Source organism: Podarcis filfolensis (assembly GCF_964270895.1).
Source record: "Podarcis filfolensis genome assembly, chromosome: 10".
In the NCBI taxonomy this organism is placed as follows: Eukaryota; Metazoa; Chordata; class Lepidosauria; order Squamata; family Lacertidae; genus Podarcis; species Podarcis filfolensis.
In genome coordinates this window covers 64325089-64350999 of record NC_139612.1, presented here as the reverse complement: position 1 = coordinate 64350999, position 25911 = coordinate 64325089, and the positions used below count along the sequence as shown (strand labels likewise).

The 25911-nt window shown below is 44.0% G+C and overlaps 1 protein-coding gene across 19 annotated transcripts in view; it reads left to right on the top strand.

The window, feature by feature from the left end:
* The window catches only part of CELF2 (CUGBP Elav-like family member 2), a 541589-nt gene that overhangs the window by 91643 nt on the left and 424035 nt on the right, over positions 1-25911 (top strand). For all 19 annotated transcript variants that reach the window (XM_083572850.1, XM_083572830.1, XM_083572829.1 and 16 more), the window contains exon 2: positions 5800-5835. In XM_083572850.1, the coding sequence (XP_083428976.1) occupies positions 5800-5835 (36 nt within the window). The remainder of the gene's footprint in view (positions 1-5799; positions 5836-25911) is intronic.

Here is a 25911-nt window from a genome sequence, read left to right as displayed (position 1 = left end):
CCTGATTTGAACTGAGCCAGAGATTGATCTGAGGCTGAGAACTGCAACACACTGGGCTGGTCCTTGTGTACCTTCCTCCTGCAGTCAGCCCAATGCACAGGGGGTTGGGCCATGGCGTTGCACACATCCAACTCACCCCTACCCACCAAGAATTTCATCCCCACCATATGAGGATGGACTGTCTATTTTTGGTGTGCATGTGTACAAATGGCGTGGCTCACATTATTGCTTCTCCTGATTAGTTGTATGCACAGATATGGTTTCACAGAAATCGCTTGGAAGATTATGGCACATTATGCCCCATAACTTTTTGGGTGGGTTTGAGATTTGTTGCGTTTTTTTAATAGTAAAAGATCAGAATCTGGGGCACTACTGGAAGCCTTCACGGGCACCATGGTGCCCATGGGCACCAGGTTGGAGACCCTTGGTCTACATTTGTTGTTGTTTAGTTGTGTCCGACTCTTCGTGACCCCATGAACCAGAGCACGCCAGGCACTCCTGTCTTCCACTGCCTCCCGCAGTTTGGTCAAACTCATGCTGGTAGCTTTGAGAACACTGTCCAGCCATCTCGTCCTCCGTCGTCCCCTTCTCCTTGTGCCCTCAATCTTTCTCAACATCAGGGTCTTTTCCAGGGAGTCTTCTCTTCTCATGAGGTGGCCAAAGTATTGGAGCCTCAGCTTCACGATCTGTCCTTCCAGTGAGCACTCAGGGCTGATTTCCTTAAATGGAGAGGTTTGATCTTCTTGCAGTCCATGGGACTCTCAAGAGTCTCCTCCAGCACCATAATTCAAAAGCATCAATTCTTTGGCTATCAGCCTTATTTATGGTCCAGCTCTCACTTCCATACATCACTACTGGGAAGACCATAGCTTTCACTATATGGACCTTTGTTGGCAAGGTGATGTCTCTGCTTTTTAAGATGCTGTCTAGGTTTGTCATTGCTTTTCTCCCAAGAAGCAAGCGTCTTTTAATTTCGTGACTGCTGTCACCATCTGCAGTGATCATGGAGCCCAAGAAAGTAAAATCTCTCACTGCCTCTATTTCTTCCCCTTCTATTTGCCAGCAGGTGATGGGACCAGTGGCCATGATCTTTGTTTTTTAGATGTTGAGCTTCAGACCATATTTTGCGCTCTCCTCTTTCACTCTCATTAAAAGGTTCTTTAATTCCTCCTCACTTTCTGCCATCAAGGTTGTGTCATCTGCGTATCTGAGGTTGTTGATAGATTGTTCCGGCAATCTTAATTCCAGCTTGGGATTCATCCAGCCCAGCCTTTCGCATGATGAATTCTGCATATAAGTTAAATAAGCAGGGAGACAATATACAATATACAATATTGTATATTGGTCTACATTGATTGGCAGCAACTCCTCTCTTGGGTTTTAAGAGGAGAGCAGTCTTTCATAGCCCTTCCTGGAGGTGCTGGGGATTGAACCTGGGACCTTTTGCATACTAGACAGATGCTCTGCCACTGAGCTACAGTGCTATATCCCTGAATTGGTCAGATTAATGGACCCTTTGCTCATCCGGCTTGCCAGTGGCAGGAGTTCTAGCAGTACTTGAAATAAGGATTTCACATCATTGTAGCAGCTGATAAAAATGGACTGCTGCAATGTTCCTTCCTTCATTTGCAAATGGGGTGATGGGGGTCCTTGGATTTGCCGTGCCTTGCCTGCAGGCTGAATTTTAGAATGTCTGGCGTTGAAAGCTACAAGGGAATAATACACCTGGCCTTTTCATCTATTGCTCTTTTACCTTTCTTTCTTTCTTTCCTCTTTTTTATGCCGCGCTCTCCTGACTTATGACCTGCATTCTTGGATTCGAGCATGACGTCCTAAGTCATTACCCTTCTGCTGCCATGTATAATGCTAAAGTGAGAATTTGATCTGCCGAAAGGGTGACATTTTTATTTGAGCGCAATTAAGCACATGAAAGATTGCTGCTGAAATATGTGAGTCAGCAGCTCACCTTATTCACCGCAAAGGGGGTTATGCACATCTCAAAGCTTCTTTCTTCTCCCTCCTCCCTCAAGGGTTGTGTTTACTTCCATTACAAGTGGGAGAATCATCATCCAGTGCCCCAATTCTAGCATCATTCTGGGGTATTATATGAATACGTTGGTAAGGGGAGTGATGGTGGCTGCCATGAAGAGCAGTGGAGGATATTCTGAGATCATTCTGCAGAATAGCTTCTTTTCCCTCCAAGGAGATGTGAGAGAAAGAATCTTAAATATATTTCTTTCGGGAGCACAAGACAACCCCTGCTGGATCTCAGGCCAAAGGCCCATCTAGTCAAGCGTCTAGTTCCCATGATGGTGCCCTGATTGGAAGCCTGAAATGAGGACCAGACTGCAACAGTACTCTCCCATCCTGCGATTCCCAGCAAATAGCATTCAGTCCAGTCAAAGGTGACTATGGGGTTGTGGCGCTCATCTTGCTTTCAGGCCGAAGGAGCCAGTGTTTGTCTGCAGACCAGTGGCGTAGCGTGGGGGTGCAGGGGGTGCCGGCTGCACCGGGCGCAACATCTGGGGGTTAGGGTTAGGGTGTGCAAATCCACGGGTTAGGGGGCGCAAATTACTTGCCTTGCCCCGGGTGCTGACAACCCACGCTACGCCACTGCTGCAGACAGCTTTCCGGGTCATGTGGCCAGCAGGACTAAACTGCTTCTGGTGCAATGGAACACCGTGACGGAAACCAGAGTGCACGGAAACGCCGTTTACCTTCCCGTCACAGTGGTACCTATTTGCACTGGTGTGCTTTCGAACTGCTAGGTTGGCAGGAGCTAGGACAGAGCAATGAGAGCTCACTCCATTGCGGGGATTCGAACCGCCGGCCTTCCGATTGGCAAGCCCAAAAGGCTCAGTGGTATATTGCCTCTGACAGTGGTGGGAGCACATACCCAGTGGAACAATGTTTCCATTTTGGCCTGGTCCTAATCCTAATACACACACACACACACACACACACACACACACACACACACCTTTATGGAAGTTAAATCTAGATAGGATGCACTGAGGCAGAAAGGCTGCAGCAGAGGCTGGCACTGCTTTGTTATGAGAAAATGTTAGGGGAATTCCAGGACGGAACAAATGAAAACACCCGCCTGATGCAACATGCCTTCTCCATTGTTGACCAGATTACTATCCCTGCAAATCTTGCAAGCAGAATATGATGGCAATCACATTCCCTGTTGATCATCCATGCCTCCTGGTTAAGATGTTGTGTCCGTGCAGGTATTCGCTGCACCAACTAAAAGGGGAACCTTCCGAAGCTGGGGAGTAGTGGTCCGTCATCATGCTGATTGATGTCATCCCAGCTTGTCTTTGTAGCTTAGATTTTCATTTGTCTAATGGAGCAGAGTTTATAGAGCTGTTATCAGGCAATGGCATCATATGGTACAACTCATCTGTGGCTATGTAAGATCCAAATGCTTTTGACTTTTAAGATGTCATCAGCCTAACTGTGTGTATACTGCAGTTCTGCTGGAGTACAAGGTGTGGCATTAAATGCAATTTGGTATTTTTAATGTTTTAATTTTAAAGATAGGGTTTCTAGCCCTCATCAGCAGTGGCTGGCAACCTGGGACTCCCCCAAGCTCACCATCTCACCTACTTCCCCTACCCCGCCCCCAGCAAGCAGCCACTTGGTCTCACCTGCTGAAATCCCAGAAACTAAGAGAATTTTGCTGAATAACAACAACAACAACAGTCACTTGCACACAAACCTTAATCCATGAATGAGGTACAGTCATACCTCGGGTTGAAGTAGCTTCGGGTTGCGCTCCGCGGCGACCCGGAAGTAACGGAGTGTGTTACTTCCGGATTTTGCCGCTCGTGCATGCGCAGACGCTCAAAATGACATAATGCGCATGTGTGGAAGCGGTGAATCGCGACCCACAGACGCGGGTTGTGCTCACTTCAGGATGCGAACTGGGCTCCGGAACAGATCCCATTCGCATCCAGAGGTACCACTGTATTCTCCCCATTGCTGTAACCTCACTTGGAACCATATAGTAATGGATGAGGAAGAAATCTAGTAAGTAATATGGGAGCCACTCATCAAAGAGGACAATAAGTTAAAAATTCCATGGACCCAATCCCTGCAGCATGTTCCTTTAGCTTCAGCCCAGGAACTAATACAAGCACTAATACAAGGTATCATTCTATAATCGTCTTCATGGGAAAGGACACCCCCTGCCATCATAATCATTGCCTTGCTCTCACTGGGTTGCTAATGAACAAATTTTAATCCTGATTGGAGGACTCAGTTAATATATGTGCCTAGGCCTAGAATTGGCCAGGTCTGCACTAATGTTGATAGGATCCACCAACTGGCGCATAGTTCTCTCTCCATCTTCCTTTTAGCCTTTCTCCAGACCTAGTCCAATTCTCAAATAAGGGAGATTATCCAGTTTCTTTATCCTTGTTATATACATAATTCATCTTTTCCTGGTGCAGGATTTGGATTGCAGAGGTACAGAATTTGTTTTTTTAAGTGGAGTAAATTAAAATTTAAAAAACCAGATTCCATATTATCTTCTCTGGTATGTTAATGGGAGGAATAATAGCTCAGTGACAGAACATATGTTTTTCATGCAGAAGATCCCAGGCTGAATCACAGGTAGCTCTAATTAAAATAATCAGTTAGGAGGTAATTTGAAAGACCCCTGCCTGTACCCCTGGAGAGTTGCTGTCAGTCAGTGTAAGTTAGATGGAGAAATAGTCAGAGATTGTATAAGACAACTTCTGATGCTCCATCCTTGCATTCACCGTGCAAAAATATTATTTCTGTGGTCATGTCTACAATCAAACCAAGATTACATTTCTTGAGAGTTTTGTCATTGTTCCTGATTACATTGATAATGCAGAGACGGGAGGGGACTTGGAAAGGGTGAAGCTGACAATTTTGGTTTCTTTTGGGTTCTCATTTCCCCCCAGTCTTTAGTTCTCCACATTTCCACAGCAGTTCGCAAAATGTTGCTTCTCAAAGTCCTCATGAAAATTCACCATTGGATTTCTCCTAGTGATGGAATTTTCCCTAATACAGTGCATTTTTTTGCATGCTTTCCCACTAATATATGCATCTTTGTGCATGCTTTACCCCAGTATATGCGTTCTTTGTGCGCATTACCTAGCTGGAAATCTGCATTGCAAAATTTGGAGAAGGAAAGATGTATTGCAAAATTTGCATTGCAAATTTCGAAGGGTGGCCGTGTTTGGATTCATTTCTGAAAAGCACAAATTAGGTAGTTCTCATTGAAATGCAAAGTGAATTGGATGTCTTCCCCATCCCAAGAGAGGGCACCCAAATGATGCACTGAAATAATGTGCATCTGTGTTGTAAATGTGTATTGACTGTACGGCGGCCTCCCTCCTTAGAGGGCAATGCATATTGCTTACTTCATAATATAATAAGCCCACCCTGAGGCCTTTTCAGACTCCTCAGCCCATGGTGCTCAGTAAAGTCATAGACATCTGCCCCCAAGTCCTGCCCTGATGGCGCTGCTGTAAATAAAGGGAGGAAGCTGCTGCAAACTGCCCATGCACAACACCCTGTACAAAATTCGGAAATAAGAAACAGGCTAATTCCTGATGCATCCGTTCCACTTCGGAGCATCAAAATCTGGGGAGACATTTGTGTGTGAATTTTGGAAACATCCCTAATTAAAGCTGGCTGCTTTCAACGTATGTCTTAAGTTCTTGTTACCCTTTCCAAAGTCATTAGGAATAAGCTCTTTTAAATACTAACGAAGTTTCCCTTCTGTGTATCTTCTCTTTTTTCTTTTTCTTTTTTTTGCAGAGAGACCGCCACAGAGTTGTCTGGAACACTACCAAGGTAAGCAAGCTGTTCTGCTAAACCAAATCTGTGTGTTGGCTTTGGGGAGCTGCTGAAGGGAACATGCAAAACCCTCTAGCTGAAGCATCCAAGACAACCTGTCAAGGGTTTAAGGAAAAAAAGAGAACATTTGTATGTGAAACAATAGTTACAAAATATGTGGGGGATTTTTTTTTCCCAGGGGGGAGGGGAGACCATTTGGCAGATAGACGCAGTTGCAGAACAGCTCTGTGGAATGGTAGATTTAGCGTGAGTGAGTGTGTGCATCTCTCTAATTGATAGGCTACCTACTGCCCTGAGAAAGTATGTCCTGAGTGAATTTCTGCTAGGTTAAGGCTTGGAACACTTAACCGGTAACCTCAGTTTGCTTTTGGATTTTTGTCTGTATGGTTGACATTTAAGAAGAACCAGGATTGTTCCAAAGGCCCCTGTGAATCTTTTAAGAGACTACAGAGGGAGAATTATTTCCTGAGAAGGGACAGATTCAGCATAGTTGCCCGTAGGTGTTGTGGAATCATTGAAATGTAGAGTTGGGTATGATTCCGAGGGCCATCTTCAACCCTCTGCAGTGCAGGAATCACAGCTAAAGAATCATTGACAAATAGCCATCCAAACTGCCATACTTTCCACTCCATAAGATGCACCTGACCATAAGACACACCTAGTTTTTAGAGGAGGAAAACAAGAAAAAAATATTCTGATAAAATACTAAACTATTTAATAAACTACCGGTATATCAGAATAATATTTCAACTATGTAAAGTGAACAGCAATCAACAGTGGCATCAAGAACCATCATCACAGTCATTTACAAATGAAAACAAAAAATTTTTTTTCCTTCCAGTAGCACCTTAAAGACCAACTAAGTTAGTTCTTGGTATGAGCTTTCGTGTGCATGCACACTTCTTCAGATACAAGTGTGCATGCACACGAAAGCTCATACCAAGAACTAACTTAGTTGGTCTTTAAGGTGCTACTGGAAGGAAAAAAATTTTTTTGTTTTGACTATGGCAGACCAACACGGCTACCTATCTGTAACATTTACAAATGAAGAGAGACTTTATCCCCTAGTAAGGGGGGCAGGCAGTGGAAATATATGAGCTTCCCACATTGAGTCCCTTAGATCTAAGGACTGTATGGTCTGGCCTTACACAATTATTTTAATAAAGCCAAAAGAAGTGGGACTTCCTTCCTTTTTGTTCATAGCAGAGAGCTCTGGGGGCTTTCATATGAGGGGGGAATGAGGGAGAAATCTGATTCAATTCCCTTTTAAAGTCCAATCTACCTAATTCACACCTTTGTACACAACACAAGGACCAAACCACAGCCACCCTTCAAATTTCACACTTCTGCAAAGGAAGGCACTACTGTCCTGTCCTGGCAAGACCAGTGGTGGAAGGAGGATCTGGCATGGTGGCACATCACCTGTGGGGACGTGGGACGTCGCCCACAAGAGCGTCGTCCCAAGGGCATGTGCGCTTGCGTGCGCCCATCCCAATGGGGCGGCTGAGCATGGGGTCGGAGGGATTACACGGCTCCCACTGTGCTTGTTTTACACCCGTGTAAGCAGCTCCTGTCCCGCTTTGCTGCTTTAAAGCGAGCGCAGCATTCGCTTCATAAGATGCATAGACATTTCCCCTTACTTTTTAGGAGGAAAAAAGTGTGTCTTATGGAAAGAAAAATACGGTATGTTTAGACACCTCTAATGAAGGAGAGCCCACTGCTTTCCACACAAGCCTGTGTGTGCTTATCCTCAATTCACCTCCGTTTGCTAGCTGTGCAAAGAGGAAGGGGTTTTCTAGTACTTCAGAAAGCTGCAAAGCCTCATTAGCCAGAGTTGACAGGAATAATAATACAGTCATACCTCGGGTTGAAGTAGCTTCGGGATAAATATTTTCGGGTTGCACGCTGCGGCGACCCGGAAGTAACGGAGCATGTTACTTCCGGGTTTCGCCGCTCATGCATGCGCAGACGGTCAAAATGATGTCACACGCATGTGCGGAAATGGCAAATTGCGACCTGTGCACGCAGAGACATGCAGACATGGGTTGCGTTCGCTTCTGAATGTGAACGGGGCTCCGGAACAGATCCCGTTTGCATCCAGAGGTACCCCTGTAATAATAATAATAAAATAATAATAATAGTAAACAATATTTACTCGACTGTAATGTGCCATCAAATCTAATGTGCACCCTAATTTTTGCAACATAATTTGGCAAAAAAAGGCTGCATTAATGTTTGATTAAATATGGTATTACGTGGCCTTTACTAACAGGTCATGAAGCAGGTAACAACAGTGTATATAATTCAGGGTTAAAACAAATTGCAGACACTGGAATAAGGTTTATTCACCATGTCAATGAAGCCTCTGTCATGCTTCCATCTGCCTTGCCTACGCAAGGTCCCAGGTTCAGTCCCAGGTAGGACTGGGAGAGATTCTCCTGTCTGCCACCCTGGAGAGCTGCTGCCAGCCTGTGTAGACACTACTGAGCTAGATAGACCAATGGTCTGACTCAGTATAAGGCAGTTTCCTCTGTTTCCCACCTCTCTCTTTTCCAAGGGATGGCTCAATTGGTAGACCATGAGACTCTTAATCTCAGGGTCGTGGGTTTGAGCCCCATGTTGGGCGAAAGGTTCCCGCATTGCAGGGGGTTGGACTAGATGATCCTTGTGGTCCCTTCTAACTCTACAGTTCTATGATTCCATATGCTGCCATCTGACTGGGTTGCCCCAGCTACTCTGGGTGGCTTCCAGAAAATTAAAACACAGTAAGACATCAAACATTAAAAACTTCTCTGTGCAGCCTTCAGATGTCTTCTAAAAGTCAGAGAGTTGTTTATTTCCTTATGAAGCATTTATTTCTATATACCATATTTTTCCGTGTATAAGACTAGGTCCCCCCTTTAAAATAATGTCAAAAATTAGGGGGTGTCTTATACCCTGGGCCATCTCCCCCGTTTTCTTAAATCTGAGTCCCCCAAAATAGGGGGCATCTTATACATGGGGGCGTCTTATAGACGGAAAAATACAGTATGTGTTTGTGTACGCAGAATATATCGGCCTGCTGTAAAAAGATTGAGTAAAATCTGTTGTTCCGCTCACTTCTCCCTCTCACTCCACCTTCCACTCTCATATGGCCCCTGGAAGGCTGTTCAGGAAGCAATGTGGCCCTTGGGTTTCAAAAGCTTCCTTACCCCTCTCCTAGGATCAGATGCTGCTGCTTCCTGAACTCTGTTGATATCTGTGTTTTGGTTATGAAATAGCACCAGACTAGTGTTGGTGTTGCATTTTGCAGCATATAATCCCCAGCACATTATTGTGCTAATGTAGCCTGTCGTTCGTCCCTCACACCCAGTGAATTATCACAGACCTGCGGGTTTTTTTGGAAGTAAATTCAGAAGTTGCCCAGTTTGCAAAGCAACCAAACGCTTGAAACTCACATGCATATAGAAGCTTGCTTTCTGCTTTGCTCCTCATTCCACCGTTGCCTGTTCCTTATTATTCCATCAAATGCCCTTTTTTAAAAAATGAGCTTCATGATATGGTGGGGCGACAGAGTGAGAGAAAAGGGGTTCTTCGGTGAATATTGTATTGCAATTTGATGTTTATTCATAATGAAAAACGTGCAGCATGGAAACAGAGATACCCTCGTTGCAATTATACTACAGCTTGTTAACAACCATTTTCACAACGCTATTTATTATAACCGGGCTTCTGTTTTCCTGCTGGAATGTGTGCTTGTGTGGCAGAACCTTGCTTTCTGCATAGTGCTGGGCCTTGTTTTGCTAAAGATTTTGATCATATTGATAAGATGTCTTGTCTTATTTTTGTGAGTTCTGGGCAATTTTGCCCTCCCTCCCTAGATAGCAGTCTGGCGAGCACAGTCTTGTTGCATATCAATTGTCTGTTTCCTCTCTCTCTCTTGCCCTGGTTTTTAGACTTCTGATAGCTTCATCTGTGTTGTGGAACACTCTGGTGCAATTTGAAGCAAGGCAACTGAAGCTATTTTGTTTATTTACCAGTTAATGATTGTCGGAGCATGACACTTTTGTGATTTATTTTTATTCTTCGGAGCTACAAAGGTACGGTTGCTACTGTTTCAAGAAGACGATTCAAAGCAGTAGCAATCTCTAGCTGTGCTGCTGGAATCGCTTCCTAATCATTTAACGGCACATAGGTTCATCCACTGTGTCATGGGATAAAGGTTTTGAGATCTGTACATGATGATATGTAATTACACCGGATATTGTTAATCTAATTTTGGCTGGCATTTAGCTGGCAATGGACATGGTCTTCTTTTTCCAGTAGAAATCAATTAGGAGTAAAAGAAAATTAAAGCCTTGATTTATTTATTTTTAAGAGATGCTTTCAAATGCTTCCATTTCTCCCCTTTTAATAAACTTAATCTCACTTTGAGTGCTTGCCTTGTGTTAAAATTAAAATATAGTGGCATGTCACTAGGGAGAAAATAGATTTGTATAAGTAATATGTGACTTATTGAAATGAGAACCAAGAAACAGCTGAGATTAATACAGTTGTTTCTCACACTTGTACCTGTTGGAAATCCGCAGTTTCTTAAAAGTCCCCCCCCCCTTTTTTGGAAGCCACTTTTCATTACGTGACATAGCATTCTCTGTCTGCATGCTCTTCTGACCGATTGGCCATTTGTTTTCTATTTGAAAAGATATCATAGTTGCATTCTGATGGTGAAAAGCCTGTTGCTTACTGGCCGCCACAGAACAACAATAATTAAAACCTAAAAGGATTAGCTAAGGGTGCAGGCAAACCAATGTTGCTACTAAAACAAAGAGCAACACTACGGAGATTGCTGGGTGGACAATCTAGCCTGCTAGAGGAGAAACAGAGAGAGCTGTGTGTGATTTGTGTCTCCAGCCTCCCTAGCGCTGTCCTGATAAACATGTATTCTCAGTAAGTGTCCTTAATCATGAAAAAAAATGACTGCTTCAGCAATCTCAGATATAGCTAAAGTTGAAAGACTAAAAGAGTGTCAGGAGCTCAGCCTACACTCGAGTAGGACGCTAGCAGAGACACATGCCCAACTGGCATGTTCTCTTCCTCCTGGTCAATCGTTCGGGAGCTTCAAAAGCTTTCTTCTGCCCGAACATCACAGTGACCGATACCAACAGACATCCACACACTTAGGTATCTGCAGAGTTTGTGCAGTTGCGTAACAGACCTCAGCAACTCAGCATTTTGGCTAATCTACTTTATTTACATATAAACACACACGGAGCACTGCAACATGGCTCCCTCTCTCTCTAGCATCAGACAGCAGAGAGAAAAAGAACAAAGGACAATAGTCCCACTTCATGGAACACAGCAATACAAACATCCTGTCTCCGTCACTTCCCACTTGGTGGAGTCAAAACATATACCACCATGTGATGACAACAATTCCATGACTGCAACCACGGAGCAGGAATTCTAACAAGTAGTTGACCCCCACTCCTCTGTTCTACTTGTTCCAGGTTAAAGAAAGGACATGGGCACTCAGAAGCTCTCTTTGATGACTTAGGACTTTATACTTGCACAACTTTGGTGACTTAGGACTTTATACTTGCCATTGATACAGGGTGTGTGCATGGCTGGTTGTGCATGTTCAGTTGGTGCTAAGGTTGGCAAAGTGGGGTCCACCCACCCTCCTGTGCAACAGAATGTCATCAAGTCCTGTCACTTTCAGACAGACACTTTCAGACATGCGACAGTGTGGTAGCTGCTCCAATATCTGAGCATCTGGAAGATTATTTTTTCCCAAAGAGGCCAGGTTATCTGAAATGCTGCCTGCTTCAACATAGACCTGAAAGATGACTTGGCTTACCTGGGGGAAATCACATGCTATCATAGGGCAATGACCACACAAAAGGCGTCTTCTGCTGTTGCCCCTGTTCTGTGGAGTGTCCTTACCTCACAGCAGCAACCATCAGTTGCTTCAGATGTCTTTTTGCCTAGGCTTTTCCTGAACCCTAAGATTGGCCCCAATTTCACATGTTTGAATTGCTGCTTTATTTGCATTGGTATACTTTTTGTATTGCTGTTTTACTGGTTTTAGGCTGAGTTTTTTGCTTTCATGATGCAGACTTTAAGCGGTGTATAAATGCTTGTAAGTAAAATGAGTAAATTACCTTTTTAAGATAGAAAAGTTTTAAAAGGAGATTTAAAAGGCAGAAGCAGGGACTTGGAGAGGCCTTGGACCTGTAAGGGGGTCCCTAGAACTGCGGATTCTAGTGTGGACTATCATGGGTAGGCAAATGAAGGCCTGGGGGCCGGATCCGGCCCAATCACCTTCTAAATCTGGCCCGCGGACGGTCCAGGAATCAGCGTGTTTTTACATGAGTAGAATGTGTCCTTTTATTTAAAATGCATCTCTGGGTTATTTGTGGGGCATAGGACTTTGTTCATTTATTTATTTTTTTCAAAATATAGTCCGGCCCCTTACAAGGCCTGAGGGACAGTGGACCGCCCCCCTGCTGGAAAAGTTTGCTGACCCCTGGAATAGATGATCTGATCTGATCTGGGTCATGTTCTTCCCATCCTCTCCCATCGCGATAGCAAACTCACTGAGCTGCAGGGTTGCTAAGCTGAATTGGGAGCAGATAAAAGCTTTGGCCTTGCCACCACTATCACATTCAAACTTTCCATTCTTAAAGTTTGGCTGCCATCAACAATGACATCTCCCCCCAATGTTTAAGCACACAAACGTGCATTGGGATGCTGTGCTTATGGCCACTAGCAGTTCCGTACATTTTGAGGTAGAAACCCCCCCCAGCAATTTAACTGCATTGGGACTGGAAATTCACCCAATAATATAGGGGAGAATTTGACACAGGGATGCTGTACCTATCTATCTATCACCTTCTCACTCCTTATTATTGCCAATATCATGTGTTTCTTCCCTTTCCATGACACTACATTTTCTTGTCATTTCTCCTGATATACAATGCAGAGAGGGTCGATAATAATTTGAAAGAAGGATTTCAGCTTCTAATCCTTTGTTCTATTCACCTGTGCATTTGGACCTGTTCTTTGTCTGCCTTTTTCCTCCCCCCCCCCTCATGGCAAACAAGGTTTCCTTCACATACCGGGGCATCAAGGAAAATATCTCCACGCAGCAAACCTTTATAATATTGTGAAGCTGTTCATTGCCTGACCTATTTAGAGTACTCAGACTCCTCTCGTTGTAGACGACATAATTAAATTTTAAATGGAACATGATAAAGAAATTATACTGGTGATCTCTAGAGATTTGTATACTCCATTTGGCTCTTTGCAAGTGTGTAACAAAGGCATACTTTAAAATTTCATGCATATCTGGCCTAATTCCCCCCCTACCTTTTCAATGAGTGTTTCATTTCTGTTCTAAACCCATTTTTTATTATTGTGGTTCTGAACCATCTTCATTAGCAGAATTAACAGGTCAGAGTAAAATCCTTCAAACAAAAATACAACCATCTTGCTTATTTGTTCCATCATTGAAAATTCAGCTCTGCAGTTCAGCATCGAAACAAAAAAATGTTTTTCCTCCCCATCATCATTCTATAAAGAAAGTCCAAGGAAGTTTTGACTTTGCACTGTGGAATGCTTAGCTTGCATGGTGCAAGGGGAAATGTCCCATGTTCTCATGGGACCAAATGGGGAATTTTAGCCTTTGAAGGCATAGCACTTGAAACAAAAGTCTAGTGCAGCTTATATGGTCATAAAGCGGCTGACTTTGGATTGGCTCCACTTGCTATGGGCAGAGCCAAGGGGTGGAGACCAGAAAGGTAGAGCCAGGGCAGGAACTGGCAGGTTGGGGTTCAGTGTGAAATAATTTGGCAGGTCAGAGCAAAAGCTGACATCATCTCCATTTTGAAAACCCAGTACAGTGGTACCTTGGGTTACATACGCTTCAGGTTACATATACATATTCAGGTTACAGACACTGCTAACCCAGAAATAATACCTGGGGTTAAGAACTTTGCTTCAGGATGAGAACAGAAATCACGTGGCGGTGGCGGGAGGCCCCATTAGCTAAAGTGGTGCTTCAGGTTAAGAACAGTTTCAGGTTAAGAACGGACCTCCGGAACGAATTAAGTTCTTAACCCGAGGTACCACTGTACTTGTTAGGAATAGATGAGTCTGTCGATTTCCGTTTCTCTCTTTTTCTGATCTTATATTCAGCTCTCCACTTTCCCTCAGCAATTTGTGAATTCTTTAAAAAAATATCCTGTTGAAAGTCTGACAGCATTTTAGTGAACATTTATTCTAACCAAACGATTTTTCTATGCAGTTTTGACCAATGCATACCCCCAACAGCAGTTGCCCCTAAACCAGTGTTTCTCCAACTTGGGTACCATGCTGTTGGACTACAACTCCCATCATCCCTAGCTAGCAGGATCGGTGGTCAGGGATGATAGGAGTTGTTGTCTAACAACAGCTGGAGACCCAGTTGGAAAAACACTGCCTTAATATAACACATTTTTGCATGGCGTTTTCGCTGAGGTGCATTTTTATGCACTCTTCACCACAGCATATCTTTTTATTTGTACACATTGTTTGACTGGAGAACTGAACTGAAAATTCAGAGCAATGCAATTTTCAAAAAACAGCTATGTTTTGGTCCTTGCATTGTTTCAGAACTGGCTAGGCATTGGTAGGGGTATTATTATGTAGATGTGTTGGGGGGGAGCGCCATCACCTCCCCCAAATATTAAGGGTAAAGGATTCCTGGGGGCGTTGCCTCGTCCGAAACCTATGGAGGCCAGGGCCTAAAGCACGCCCCCGAGCGGTGACCCCTGGGGGAGTTCCTAGTGATGTGCATCCCAGGGCTCCCCCTGCTGGTGTTAACCCTTTCCGGTTTTCATGCCAACAGGCTGAAGCCGGATAGTCTGATAGGGCCAATGCCTAAAGCCAATACCGCTCTTACCTGTAACCAATAAAGTTGTGGCCAATTTTTGCCCATTAACCTTAATCCATGTTGTCCTGTGTCTTTATTTATTCCAATTGTGGGGAGGCGGGAATCGCCCAACTGCAAATTGGGAAGGCCTGACGTTAACTGAGCTGTAGTTTGCTAAGGGTGGTGAGAGATGTTAGGAGACCAACATTCCCCTCACAGAACTCCCAATTCCAAGAGGTCGCTTTGAAGAAGGATTGGTTGTTGTTGGTTGTTTTTTGAGAAATATTTATTAAGATTTTACAAAAACAAATATGCAAAAACACATAATAAAAGAAACAAAAAAATAAGAATAGACACACAGAAAAAATAATAAAAATTAAAAACAATTCTTTTTCATAACTTAAAACTCATTTGCTTGTTTCTTTGACTTCCTCACACACCCCCTTCTTGTATTCCCATTTAAATAATCAAATCAGCAAATCCTTACCCTCTTTCATTTATCTTATCTCTATAGCTTAACATTTTATAACTCAGTATTTTCATCCATTATCAATTCATTTTTGCATATTCTTATTAGCTTTATTGCTAATACCACTTATTTCCAATCCAACATCATTTTAATTATGTTTTTACCTATTTATAACCCTTTTCCCATATTCTTAAAGCATTACAGCTGGAAACCACTTAATTTCTATCCAACATCATTCTAACATTCATTAATTTTACAGTATTTCTGTAGATAGTCTTTAAATTTCTTCCAATCCTCTTCCACCAACTCTTCTCCCTGGTCTCGGATTCTGCCAGTCATTTCCGCCAATCCCATATAGTCCATCACCTTCATCTGCCAGAAGAAGGATTGGTTGTTAAATCATTCCAAAGTTTAGCTCTTGGGGGGGGGGGCAGGTATCTCCTAACAACCAGCAGCACCCTTAACAAACTACAGCTTCTTTGGATAAAGCGGTATGATAGTGCTGTAAATGTATTGTGTGGATGTAAGCATGATATATATGAGGAACAGTTTTACTACATGTTTCAGGACAGGCTGCCCAAATGCAAAACAGGACAGGGCTCTTGCATGTTTAATTGTTCTGTAGATGTTAGAATGTTGGCGGGTGAAGTTTGCATGACACCCAGAGCCATCCCTGCCATTAGGCAGAGTGAGACAGCTGTTTTGGGCAGCAGATGCTTGTGAAGTGATACCAAGGTGTTGGAGGACAGAGGTATGTGTGCCAAATGGCCTCCTCCATGCCACACCTAAGCCATTCTGCTGCCCACAGGTGCCATGGAAATCACTGTCTCACTACTAGTATAGAAAGAAGCTTCAGCTGCTGGTCTAGTTGGCTTGTTTACATGGGACAGAGGAGACGCCATCTTCACCTCGCAGAGAAAAAGGCCCCTCGTCTACAAACCAGCAAAGGTGCAGGAACCCTGCTCTTTTTAATCTGGCCAGCCCCCTCTTCAAATGTTTGCTGCTTTCCCCTTCAACACACGGCAGAGTAAAAGGAATCATCTAGTATATCTTGCTTGAATTTTATTTGGCAGGTTTTTGGCACCAGTGAAGCTGAAGCTTGCAAAGTTGTATCCGTCTTTGCACAATGAGAAGTCATCCCTGATCTTCCAGAGAAAGAGCACATTTCCATAATGGTTAAAATTCGCCCCTTAGCCAATCACCGCCTGAAATTCTATTTATAATACTTAAGCAACAAGAGAGAGAGAGAGAGAGAGAGTTGCCCATTAGAATTTAAAACATCTGGAGAAACCTAACTATATCCTTAGTGATTGTTCCTCAGTCTTCAGAAGTCTCCTGGCAAAGAGCCTCTAATTTTAGTAAGCTGTATAATTATCCTATCAAATTACCTGGCATTCAAATTGGCAGCCATTTTTACCACCTGCTGGTGACTATTAGAACACTTTACAAACACTAATGAATTTAGCCTCACGCCATCGACATGAAGCCAGAAAGTTTAGTTCTTATTCTACAGTTGGAGATTCAAAAGGCATGTTCATTTAATTTCTGCGTGTCTGTGCATGAGCACAGCCAGGAAAGCTGCCCACCATCTTGTTCCTGGTGTTCCGGCTGAGGTGGCCATTCCCTCCTGCGCCTGCCATCACAGAATGATTCAGAAACCACCTTGGCCTGTGGAGATGTGAGAGAAAAAGAAGGCCAGACAACCTGGAAAACTGCTTACAATTCAGCTCCTGGTGTTTCAGCTAAGTTGACCTCTCTGTCCCTCAAGTGCTGAGCTACCACTACAGAAGTACTGAGGAGCCATCTTTCCCTGAAAAGAGGAGAGTTGTCACTTACAACCTACCCCATGTAGCTCATCTTGTCTGATTTATATCATTTTTAATTGGTGCATATTATTTTGGAAGTTGTATGGAAGTTTCTTTGTGATCCTCTGAAAAGCAATATATCAATATCTAAGATATGTTTCTTGAAAAATGCATGTATGCACACTAGGGATGTAAGTAAGCAATAATTTATGTTGCAACTCATCTCATTCGGAGCTGTTTCCATTCTGCTGCGGTTCAGTTCTGCCAAATACTTCAGTTTCCATCAAATGCTACATTATTCACCTCACCATCAACTGCATAATGCAGTTTATGTAAGTTGCAAAGTTAATGAAATAACAGAATCCACCATTCCACGGGTGCCAACTTGAATAAAATATCGCAGGGGGCCATGTAAGCCCTGTCTCGCATAAGTGATCATATGACATGGTGTGTGCACACCATTTGAATATCTATATGGCGGTGCCTGTATAGTTAAAGCTATGGTTTTCCCAGTAGTGATGTATGGAAGTGAGAGCTGGACCATAAAGAAGGCTGAACGCTGAAGAATTGATGCTTTTGAATTATGGTGCTGGAGGAAGACTCTTGAGAGTCCCATGGACTGCAAGAAGATCAAACCTATCCATTCTGAAGGAAATCAGCCCTGAGTGCTCACTGGAAGGACAGATCCTGAAGCTCCTGAAGCTGAGGCTCCAATACTTTGGCCACCTCATGAGAAGAGAAGACTCCCTGGAAAAGATCCTGATGTTGGGAAAGATGGAGGGCACAAGGAGAAGGGGACGACAGAGAACAAGATGGTTGGACAGTGTTCTCGAAGCTACCAGCATGAGTTTGACCAAACTGCGGGAGGCAATGGAAGACAGGAGTGCCTGGTGTGCTCTGGTCCATGGGGTCACAAAGAGTCGGACACGACTAAACAACAACAACAACTGGTGGTGCCCATCAACTGGGGGGACGGACTGCTGCCTCAAATATTTTATTGGGGGGGCAAAGCCCCCTCAGCCCCTGGCTACTATAACCATTCATATCAGTGCAAAGGAAACACAATTTAAATGAAGGGGGAAATGTCACCGAGTACGTAATGTTTGCAGACTGAAAAACTACAAGAAGAGGAATGCCAACTGAATTAATTTCTCTTCCAGACATGGGGCAAATGAGTGACCAGAGGCAATTTCCAGTTCTGTTTCCATTGTCATCAGAATTCGCCATCATCCCTAAAGCACACCAAACATATTTTGAGACATCTAAGGGGGGACATCTGTAAAAGGTGCATTGGCTCTTAGTTAAGTGAAGGAGTTATTTGGACATTCTTCACTGTGCGCCCAGCAAAGTTTATGAGCTTCCGTGGCCTGTTGAGCAACTGATAACATACAATTTTTAAAAAATGAATTGTAGATAGATAGATACAGTGGTACCTCGGGTTACAGACGCTTCAGGTTATAGACGCTTCAGGTTACAGACTCAACCAACCCAGAAATAGTACCTCGGGTTAAGAACTTTGCGGCAGTGGGAGGCCCCATTAGCTAAAGTGGTATCTCAAGTTAAGAACAGTTTCAGCTTAAGAACGGACCTCCAGAATGAATTAAGTTCTTAACCCGAGGTACCACTGTAATTTATTACGGTCAAAGACCAGCTCACATAACATAACACAACAAAAACAGTGTTCATAAAGATAAAATATACAACCGGAGCAGATTACAGCAATAGCTCATGAGTTAAAATTAAGATATATATATACACCCGTACAAGTGAGATTTGGGCTACCATAAAAAATTGACCCTGAGGCGTCACAAAAGGCAAATTGTAAAGAAACAGATAATTTAGCAGAATTATCCAAACTGTTCAATATATATGGAAACACAGCAGAACGCAGAAAAGACCCAATTGCTTAAGGAAGGTCCAGGTAGCACAGGATGCCTTTCTATACTTCTTCCTGTCCAGGAGGAGCCAGTGGCCAGCTTGGGAAAGTGGGGCCAGTTGAGGTCCTGGAATGATTGCACTAAGGAGCTGCCACACATGCAGTACAGTGATTCACCGTGTGGCGCAGCTGTTGCGTGGCTATTCCCTCCCCCTCCCACAGATGGAGTAAATAAAGACACAGGACACCAGAATTTAGGTTAATGGGCGAAAAATGGCCACAACTTTATTGATTACAGGAAAGAGCGGTATTGGCTTAGGCATTGGCCCTAACAGACTATCCGGTTCTAACCGGGAAGGGTTAAACACCAGCAGGGGGAGCCCCCGAGATGCACATCCCTAGGCGCTCCCCGAGGGGTTACCGCTCGGGAGCGCGCTTTAGGCCCTAGCCTCCGTAGGTTTCGGACGAGGCGACGCCCCTCGGAGTCCTTTAACGAACTACCCTTCAAGAAGTGGGGGAGGTGATGGCGTTCCTCCCCCCCGATCTCATTTGCATAGCAATACCCCGGCCAATGCCTAACCGCCAAGACCAAGAAGTTGTGACGTTTGCTACGAGGTAGGCGAAAAAACCAAGTGGCTTCAAAATTCCAGCCAATTAGCCAAATGGAAAAACTCCTACCAGGCCCCTTGCGGCGACCAGCCAAAGCCCATAGCAAAGTCTGAATGCTAAACCTAAAGGGCGGGTGGGTGGGAAAACACAGCTGCTGCGAAGGAGGAAAAGGGGCGAGCCAAGGGCTGCCCCGACCTTAAGTGCCCCTAGGTCGGCCCGCCCCTGCTGCCAGCCGATTGGCTGAGGCTGCAGGAGATGAATAATAAAAGGGAATCCCTGGTTCCCGCGGGGCTGGCACCAGCCCCGCGAGAGTGCGTGTGGGCGGGGTCATGAGCCCGCAACACCCCCCCCTCCTAAATTCGGGAGTGGCTTTCTCAGATCCCAGCAGTTCCTAGAAGGAACAAACGCAAACCATTTCCTGTTTGTTCATCTCTCAGTGGAGTCCACCAGGCTCCTCCTATAATGAACTCCTGACTGCTCTCCTCCTTCCCCCAGGTACCATAGATTTGGAAATCAGAACCCAGCAACCTTCCCTTTTTTATTATTTTATTTTAATGCCACTTCCACCAGTCCAAGATGTTTGTTTTCACTTTACGTCTAGGGCTTGCGTAGCAAGCTAGGCAAAAAAAAAGTAAGAAGTTTTTCAGCGGGAGAATTTTATTCAGCAAAAATGAATTATTATTAAAGCTATGAACAATCGAATCCCCAGATGTCCCCATTCAGTATCAATGACTGTGAACAATGTGACTTGATGGTGAGCAACAACATGAATTGATTTTATATGCATGTTCTCCCCCAACCTGGGTAGTGGCTCGCGCATTTGAGGGGTGTGTGTGTGTGTTTCTATCTTTCTTTAGAAAGCCGATTTACTAGGAACTGACATTACAAGTTATGCAGCTCTAAAAAGTACCTTTTTCATTTTCCTTCCTGAATGCATAAAATCCAACACAAATAGTATATTGCTTTTCCTCCCGCAGCTGCCCAAAAAACCAAGCAGATATGTCTTGGAAAATAGAAAACAGTCACATTTGGGAAGGCTATCCCTCTAGAGAGGTGTTTTTTCTTTCTTTCCTGTTATCACTGAAGATGCTGAATGCAGTGATAAAAAATAATTATATATTTTAGCGAACAGCCAGCTGTTAATGTCCTTGAGTGCTCTCTCTGACTGCCCCTGGTGCTTGGAACTTCCTCCAAGAACAGCTGTGTGGTAAAACCAACACACACACAAACACACACACACACACACACACACACACACACACAAACAAACACACTCTCAGTTATGCCAACAACCAAGCTGTACAAATGTGCAGTTGCTTAGCACCTTATCCCTTTCTTGCATTCATCTGCAGAGTTCAGGGTTATTCTTTTAAAGAAATTTTTTAATATTATTATTAGTAGTAAAAAGGTAAAGGTAAAGGGACCCCTGACCATTAGGTCCAGTTGTGACTGACTCTGGGGTTGCAATGCTCATCTCGCTTTATTGGCCGAGGGAGCTGGCGTACAGCTTCCGGGTCATGTGGCCAGCATGACTAAGCCACTTCTGGCGAACCAGAGCAGCGCATGGAAACACTGTTTACCTTCCCGCTGAAGCGGTACCTATTTATCTACTTGCACTTTGATGTGCTTTTGAACTGCTAGGTTGGCAGGAGCAGGGACCGAGCAACGGGAGCTCACCCTGTCGCGGGGATTCAAACCGCTGACCTTCTGATCAGCAAGTCCTAGGCTCTGTAATTTAACGCACAGCGCCACCCTTGTCCCATTATTATTATTATTAGTTGTTAAATTTAGATACTGCCCTTCATCTGAAGATCTCGGGGCATGTGCACAGAAATGTGCATTTGTATTCTGCACATTAACAAACATAATTTTTTTAACGAATTAAAAAAAAATCATTTTGATCTATTCTTCATGCCTAGGACCCACATACCTACGGGACCGCCTCTCCTGGTATGCCCCGCGGAGGACCTTAAGGTTCACAAATGACAACATTTTGGAGGTCCTAGGTCGCAAGCTGGTTAGATTGGTTTCAACTAGGGCCAGGGTCTTTTCAGTACTGGCCCTGACTTGGTGGAACGCTCTGTCACAAGAGATTAGGGCCCTGCAGGACTTGACTTCTTTCCACAGGCCCTGCAAGACAGAGCTGTTCTGCCTGGCCTTTGGTTTGGACTCAGTCTGACCCTTATGTTTCGCTCCCCTTATGGTTTTGATCTATGGGCTACTTTTAAAATGAGGCTGCATTTTAAATTGCATTTTAACCCGTATTTTAAATTGGTGTTTTTTTCCCCTATTAAGTTTTTACTGTAATTTTACGGTGTTAGCCGGGGGAGGGCGGGGTATAAATAAAATTTATTGTTCTTATTTATTGTGCCATGGGTACATGGGAACATTTGCAAAAGCCAGTGGGATATGAAAGTTCTAAACCAAGTTAGTTCATGTTCACCAAAATGAAATTCCTTAAATACCCTTATAGGGACATAGGAAGCAGACTTATACGGAGTCAGACCCAGTGGTCCATCTCCCTCAATATTGTCTGCACTGACTGGCAGTGTCTTTCCAGGGTTTCAGGGATGGGCCAACCCTTCCATGGAGATCTCTTGATAACTCATCCGTCCCTTCTCCTTTATCAGCTTCCTTGCTGCTGCTATTTAGACTGGAAGCATCTTGGGGCAGGGGCTTCTCTCTCATCATCTTGTGTTCCTCTGTAAAGTGTCAAACAGGGACACGGGTGGCGCTGTGGGTTAAACCACAGAGCCTAGGACTTGCCGATCAGAAGGTCGGCGGTTCGAATCCCCGTGACGGTGTGAGCTCCCGTGGCTCGGTCCCTGCTCCTGCCAACCCAGCAGTTCGAAAGCACGTCAAAGTGCAAGTAGATAAATAGGTACCGCTCTGGCGGGAAGGTAAACGGCGTTTCCGTGTGCTGCTCTGGTTTTGTCAGAAGCAGCTTAGTCATGCTGGCCACATGACCCGGAAGCTGTACGCCAGCTCCCTCAGTCAATAAAGCGAGATGAGCGCCGCAACCCCAGAGTCGGCTACGACTGGACTTAATGGTCAGGGGGGAGGGAAGTATTAGAAATGTATTAGAAATGTATTAATGTTTTTGTATGTTTGCAAATTTCTTTGAAAAACCAAAAAAGAAAATTTATTTTAAAAGGCAAAGGCAAAAAGAAGAAAAAAAAAGATGTGGTAGATGTTGCCTCATTAGTGAAGCAACTTAAAGTAGGAGAACCACCAGTTGCTCATCCCTGTATTTGCAAAACCAGGCGGTTAACAATTGGTGCATTGGTTGTTTATTTGACTAGCAGATTAGGGGCAGAGTGCCTCTGTCGCTCTCTAATACGTACAGCCTTCCAAAATAATAATTGGAGGTAATAAATCTTGAGCAGACGATCTTATTACAGCAAAAACAATTTGGTGCACTTATGCTTACATGTGTTCTAATTTTAGCCTTAAATAAAATGACATGTTATTAATTTGTTGCACAAATCGCCAAGCTTGCCAGGCCTTTTACGACAGATGTTTCACAGTGTGAAGTATATGGCACAAGCGGCAGGTATCTGCTAGGACTGTTAGACCGGATTATTCCAGGGGTGCATTGCTGCTTTCTAGTATCCTGTTTCCAACCAGGCTGGGTTCAAGCTGTCTCGGATGACATGTAGGAAGTCCTGCTGCTCAGAAACATTGCAGTGGGAGGTGAGGGAGGGAGTGTTCTGTAAAGGAAGGCTGCTTTCTTCTAAAGCCCGCTTTCCAGAAGATATGCATTTGAATATGTTGTCAATCTGTGGATGCAACTCAGGGTGCACACTGGTTGCAAGGAAATGCTTAGAATCATAGAGTTGGAGAGAAGTCTTGAAGGCCACCTGATCCAAGCCCCTTGCTTGATACAGGAGATTCAGAGTTCTAGAGCATCTCCAATAGATCCTCTGGTTGAAGGCCCTTCAGCATGGGCTAGGGAGGGTGGTGCTGTGGTCTAAACCACTGAGCCTCTTGGGCTTGCCGATCGGAAGGTTGGCGGTTCAAATCCCTGCGATGGAGTAATAATAATAATAATAATAATAATAATTTATTATTTATACCCCGTCCATCTGGCGGGGTTTCCCCAGCCACTCTGGGCGGCTTCCAACAGAACACTAAAATACAATAACCTATTAAACATTAAAAGCTTCCCTAAACAGGGCTGCCTTCAGATGTCTTCTAAAAGTCTGGTAGTTGTTCTCTTTGACATCTTGTGGGAGGGCGTTCCACAGGGCAGGTGCCACTACCAAGAAGGCCCTCTTCTTGGTTCCCTGTAACTTGGCTTTTCGCAGTGAGGGAACCGCCAGAAGGCCCTCGGCACTGGACCTCAGTGTCCAGGCAGAACGATGGGGGTGGAGAAGCTCCTTCAGGTATACAGGTGAGCTCCCATTGCTCTGTCCCAGCTCCTGCCAACCTAGCAGTTTGAAAGCTCACCAGTCCAAGTAGATAAATAGGTACCACTGTGGCGGGAAGGTAAATGGCGTTTCTGTGTGCTCTGGTTTCCGTCTTGGTGTTCCGTTGCACCAGAAGCGGTTTAGTCATGCTGGCCACATGACCCAGAAAGCTGTCTGTGGACAAATGCTGGCTCCCTCAGCCTGAACACAAGATGAGCACCACAACCCCATAGTCGCCTTTGACTGAACTTAACCGTCCCAGGTTCCTTTACCTACTACCTTACCTAGGGAGGAAGCATCAGTCAATCTTTATAGAATTGTATCACCTAGTCCAACCTCTTGCAATACAGGAAACTTTTGCTAAATGTGAGTCTTGGAACCTAAGACCTTACGATTAAGAGTCTATTTTGGTTATCTCAGCTTCTCCCCCCCCCCATCTTACATCCAGTTCTCCCCATTTCTGCTGCAATTTGTGATCCCCACTCCCAAAAATACCTTCATGAAAATTTCCCCTAGCATAATGCATTCTTTTGTGTTTTTTTCACTAATATATGCATTTGCACACACTTTCTGCAAGTATACACAGTTGTCGTATGAAATTTGAATTTTCTGACTTTCGCGATGCAGTTCTCCAATCAACCAATGTTTACAAAAGTGAATATATTAGGATGACGTGGGCATATGTTAATGAAAAGAACATGCAAATATGAATTAGAGAAAGTTGCTTTGCAAAAATGAGTACATTAGAGGAGAAATTCACACGAACAACCCAGTGAATTTTATTAAGTGATTTTTTTTCTTAAGAACAAAAATGCCATGTTAGCGTCCAAGCTATAAGAATAATGACCCTGTTAAACAGTAAGCATGTAAACATCAGAAAATTGTCTAAATTTGCCAGCCGGCTTTAATCCGTGTGTGTGTGTGTGTGTGTGTGTGTGTGTGTTTGTGTGTTTTGTATTCAAGTCTCTTCTTGCTGAAATATCTAGACAGCCCACATTCCTTTCTAACCGTTACTGAAAAGATATTTTAACATCAAGCTTTGGTTAAGAAAATCTATGCGTTGTTACATTAGAATTCACTTTTAACATAATGCGTAATTTTGTCTTCATCTGAGGTTTAGCTCTCACTTGTGTTGCACTAAATTTGGGGGATTATTTGGTTTTTGGAGCAAAAGCAAGCCCCTTTGCAAGATATGAAAAGCACCCCACTCTTTTTCTTCGGCAACTTTTCCCCGTGCTGCTTTGTATCAGCGTCGTTTGTGTTTTACTTACAAGGAGATTGCCTTCGCACACAATCCCCGCCACCCCAGCACTGTTGCTGCGAGCTGATTCACATGCCTAGGCCTTTACAAAGACCCATGTTCAAACTCACTTGCCTGGCGCTGATACACATGAACGCCTCGCTTAAAAGCAATTGCAGAGCTGAGACTTTTACAAAAGATACTGTCTGATAACGTGCATGCTAATGAGCATTAAAGTGCTCTCTCCCTTTTTAAAAAAGCAACCTGCTTCTGTACACTCATGCGCATAAATCAAACCACAGGATCATGCCACTTTCTTCTGCATACTTAAGCGTTTGAGCGCATGACACTGTTGCTAAGGTCATTCTCCCCCTGTTTCCTGTCACCGTTGGCATGCAGTATACTGGTGTAGGTAAAGGTTGCAAATTGTTTTACGCGCAGCTATCTGGGTGGGAAGAGACTGCAGCATATTCTGGCTCTTTATCCTATATATATATATATATATATATATATATATATATATGCATATTATAGCAAGCAAGGTTCAGTGGATTGGGTACTGGGATCTGGACTTGGGTTCAAGTTCCAGCACCATCAAGGTACACCGCTTTTGAAACTACCTTCCATTTCAAAAGTAGGTTTGCATTGAACGTGTCATTGGTGTTTGAGAGATTTTAACATGATTTTACTTATCGATAATTGAATTTCTTTGCCATAAGGTCCCGGGGCAGGGTCACGGCGATGTACAATGCAATGTTAAAATCAGTTAAAATAA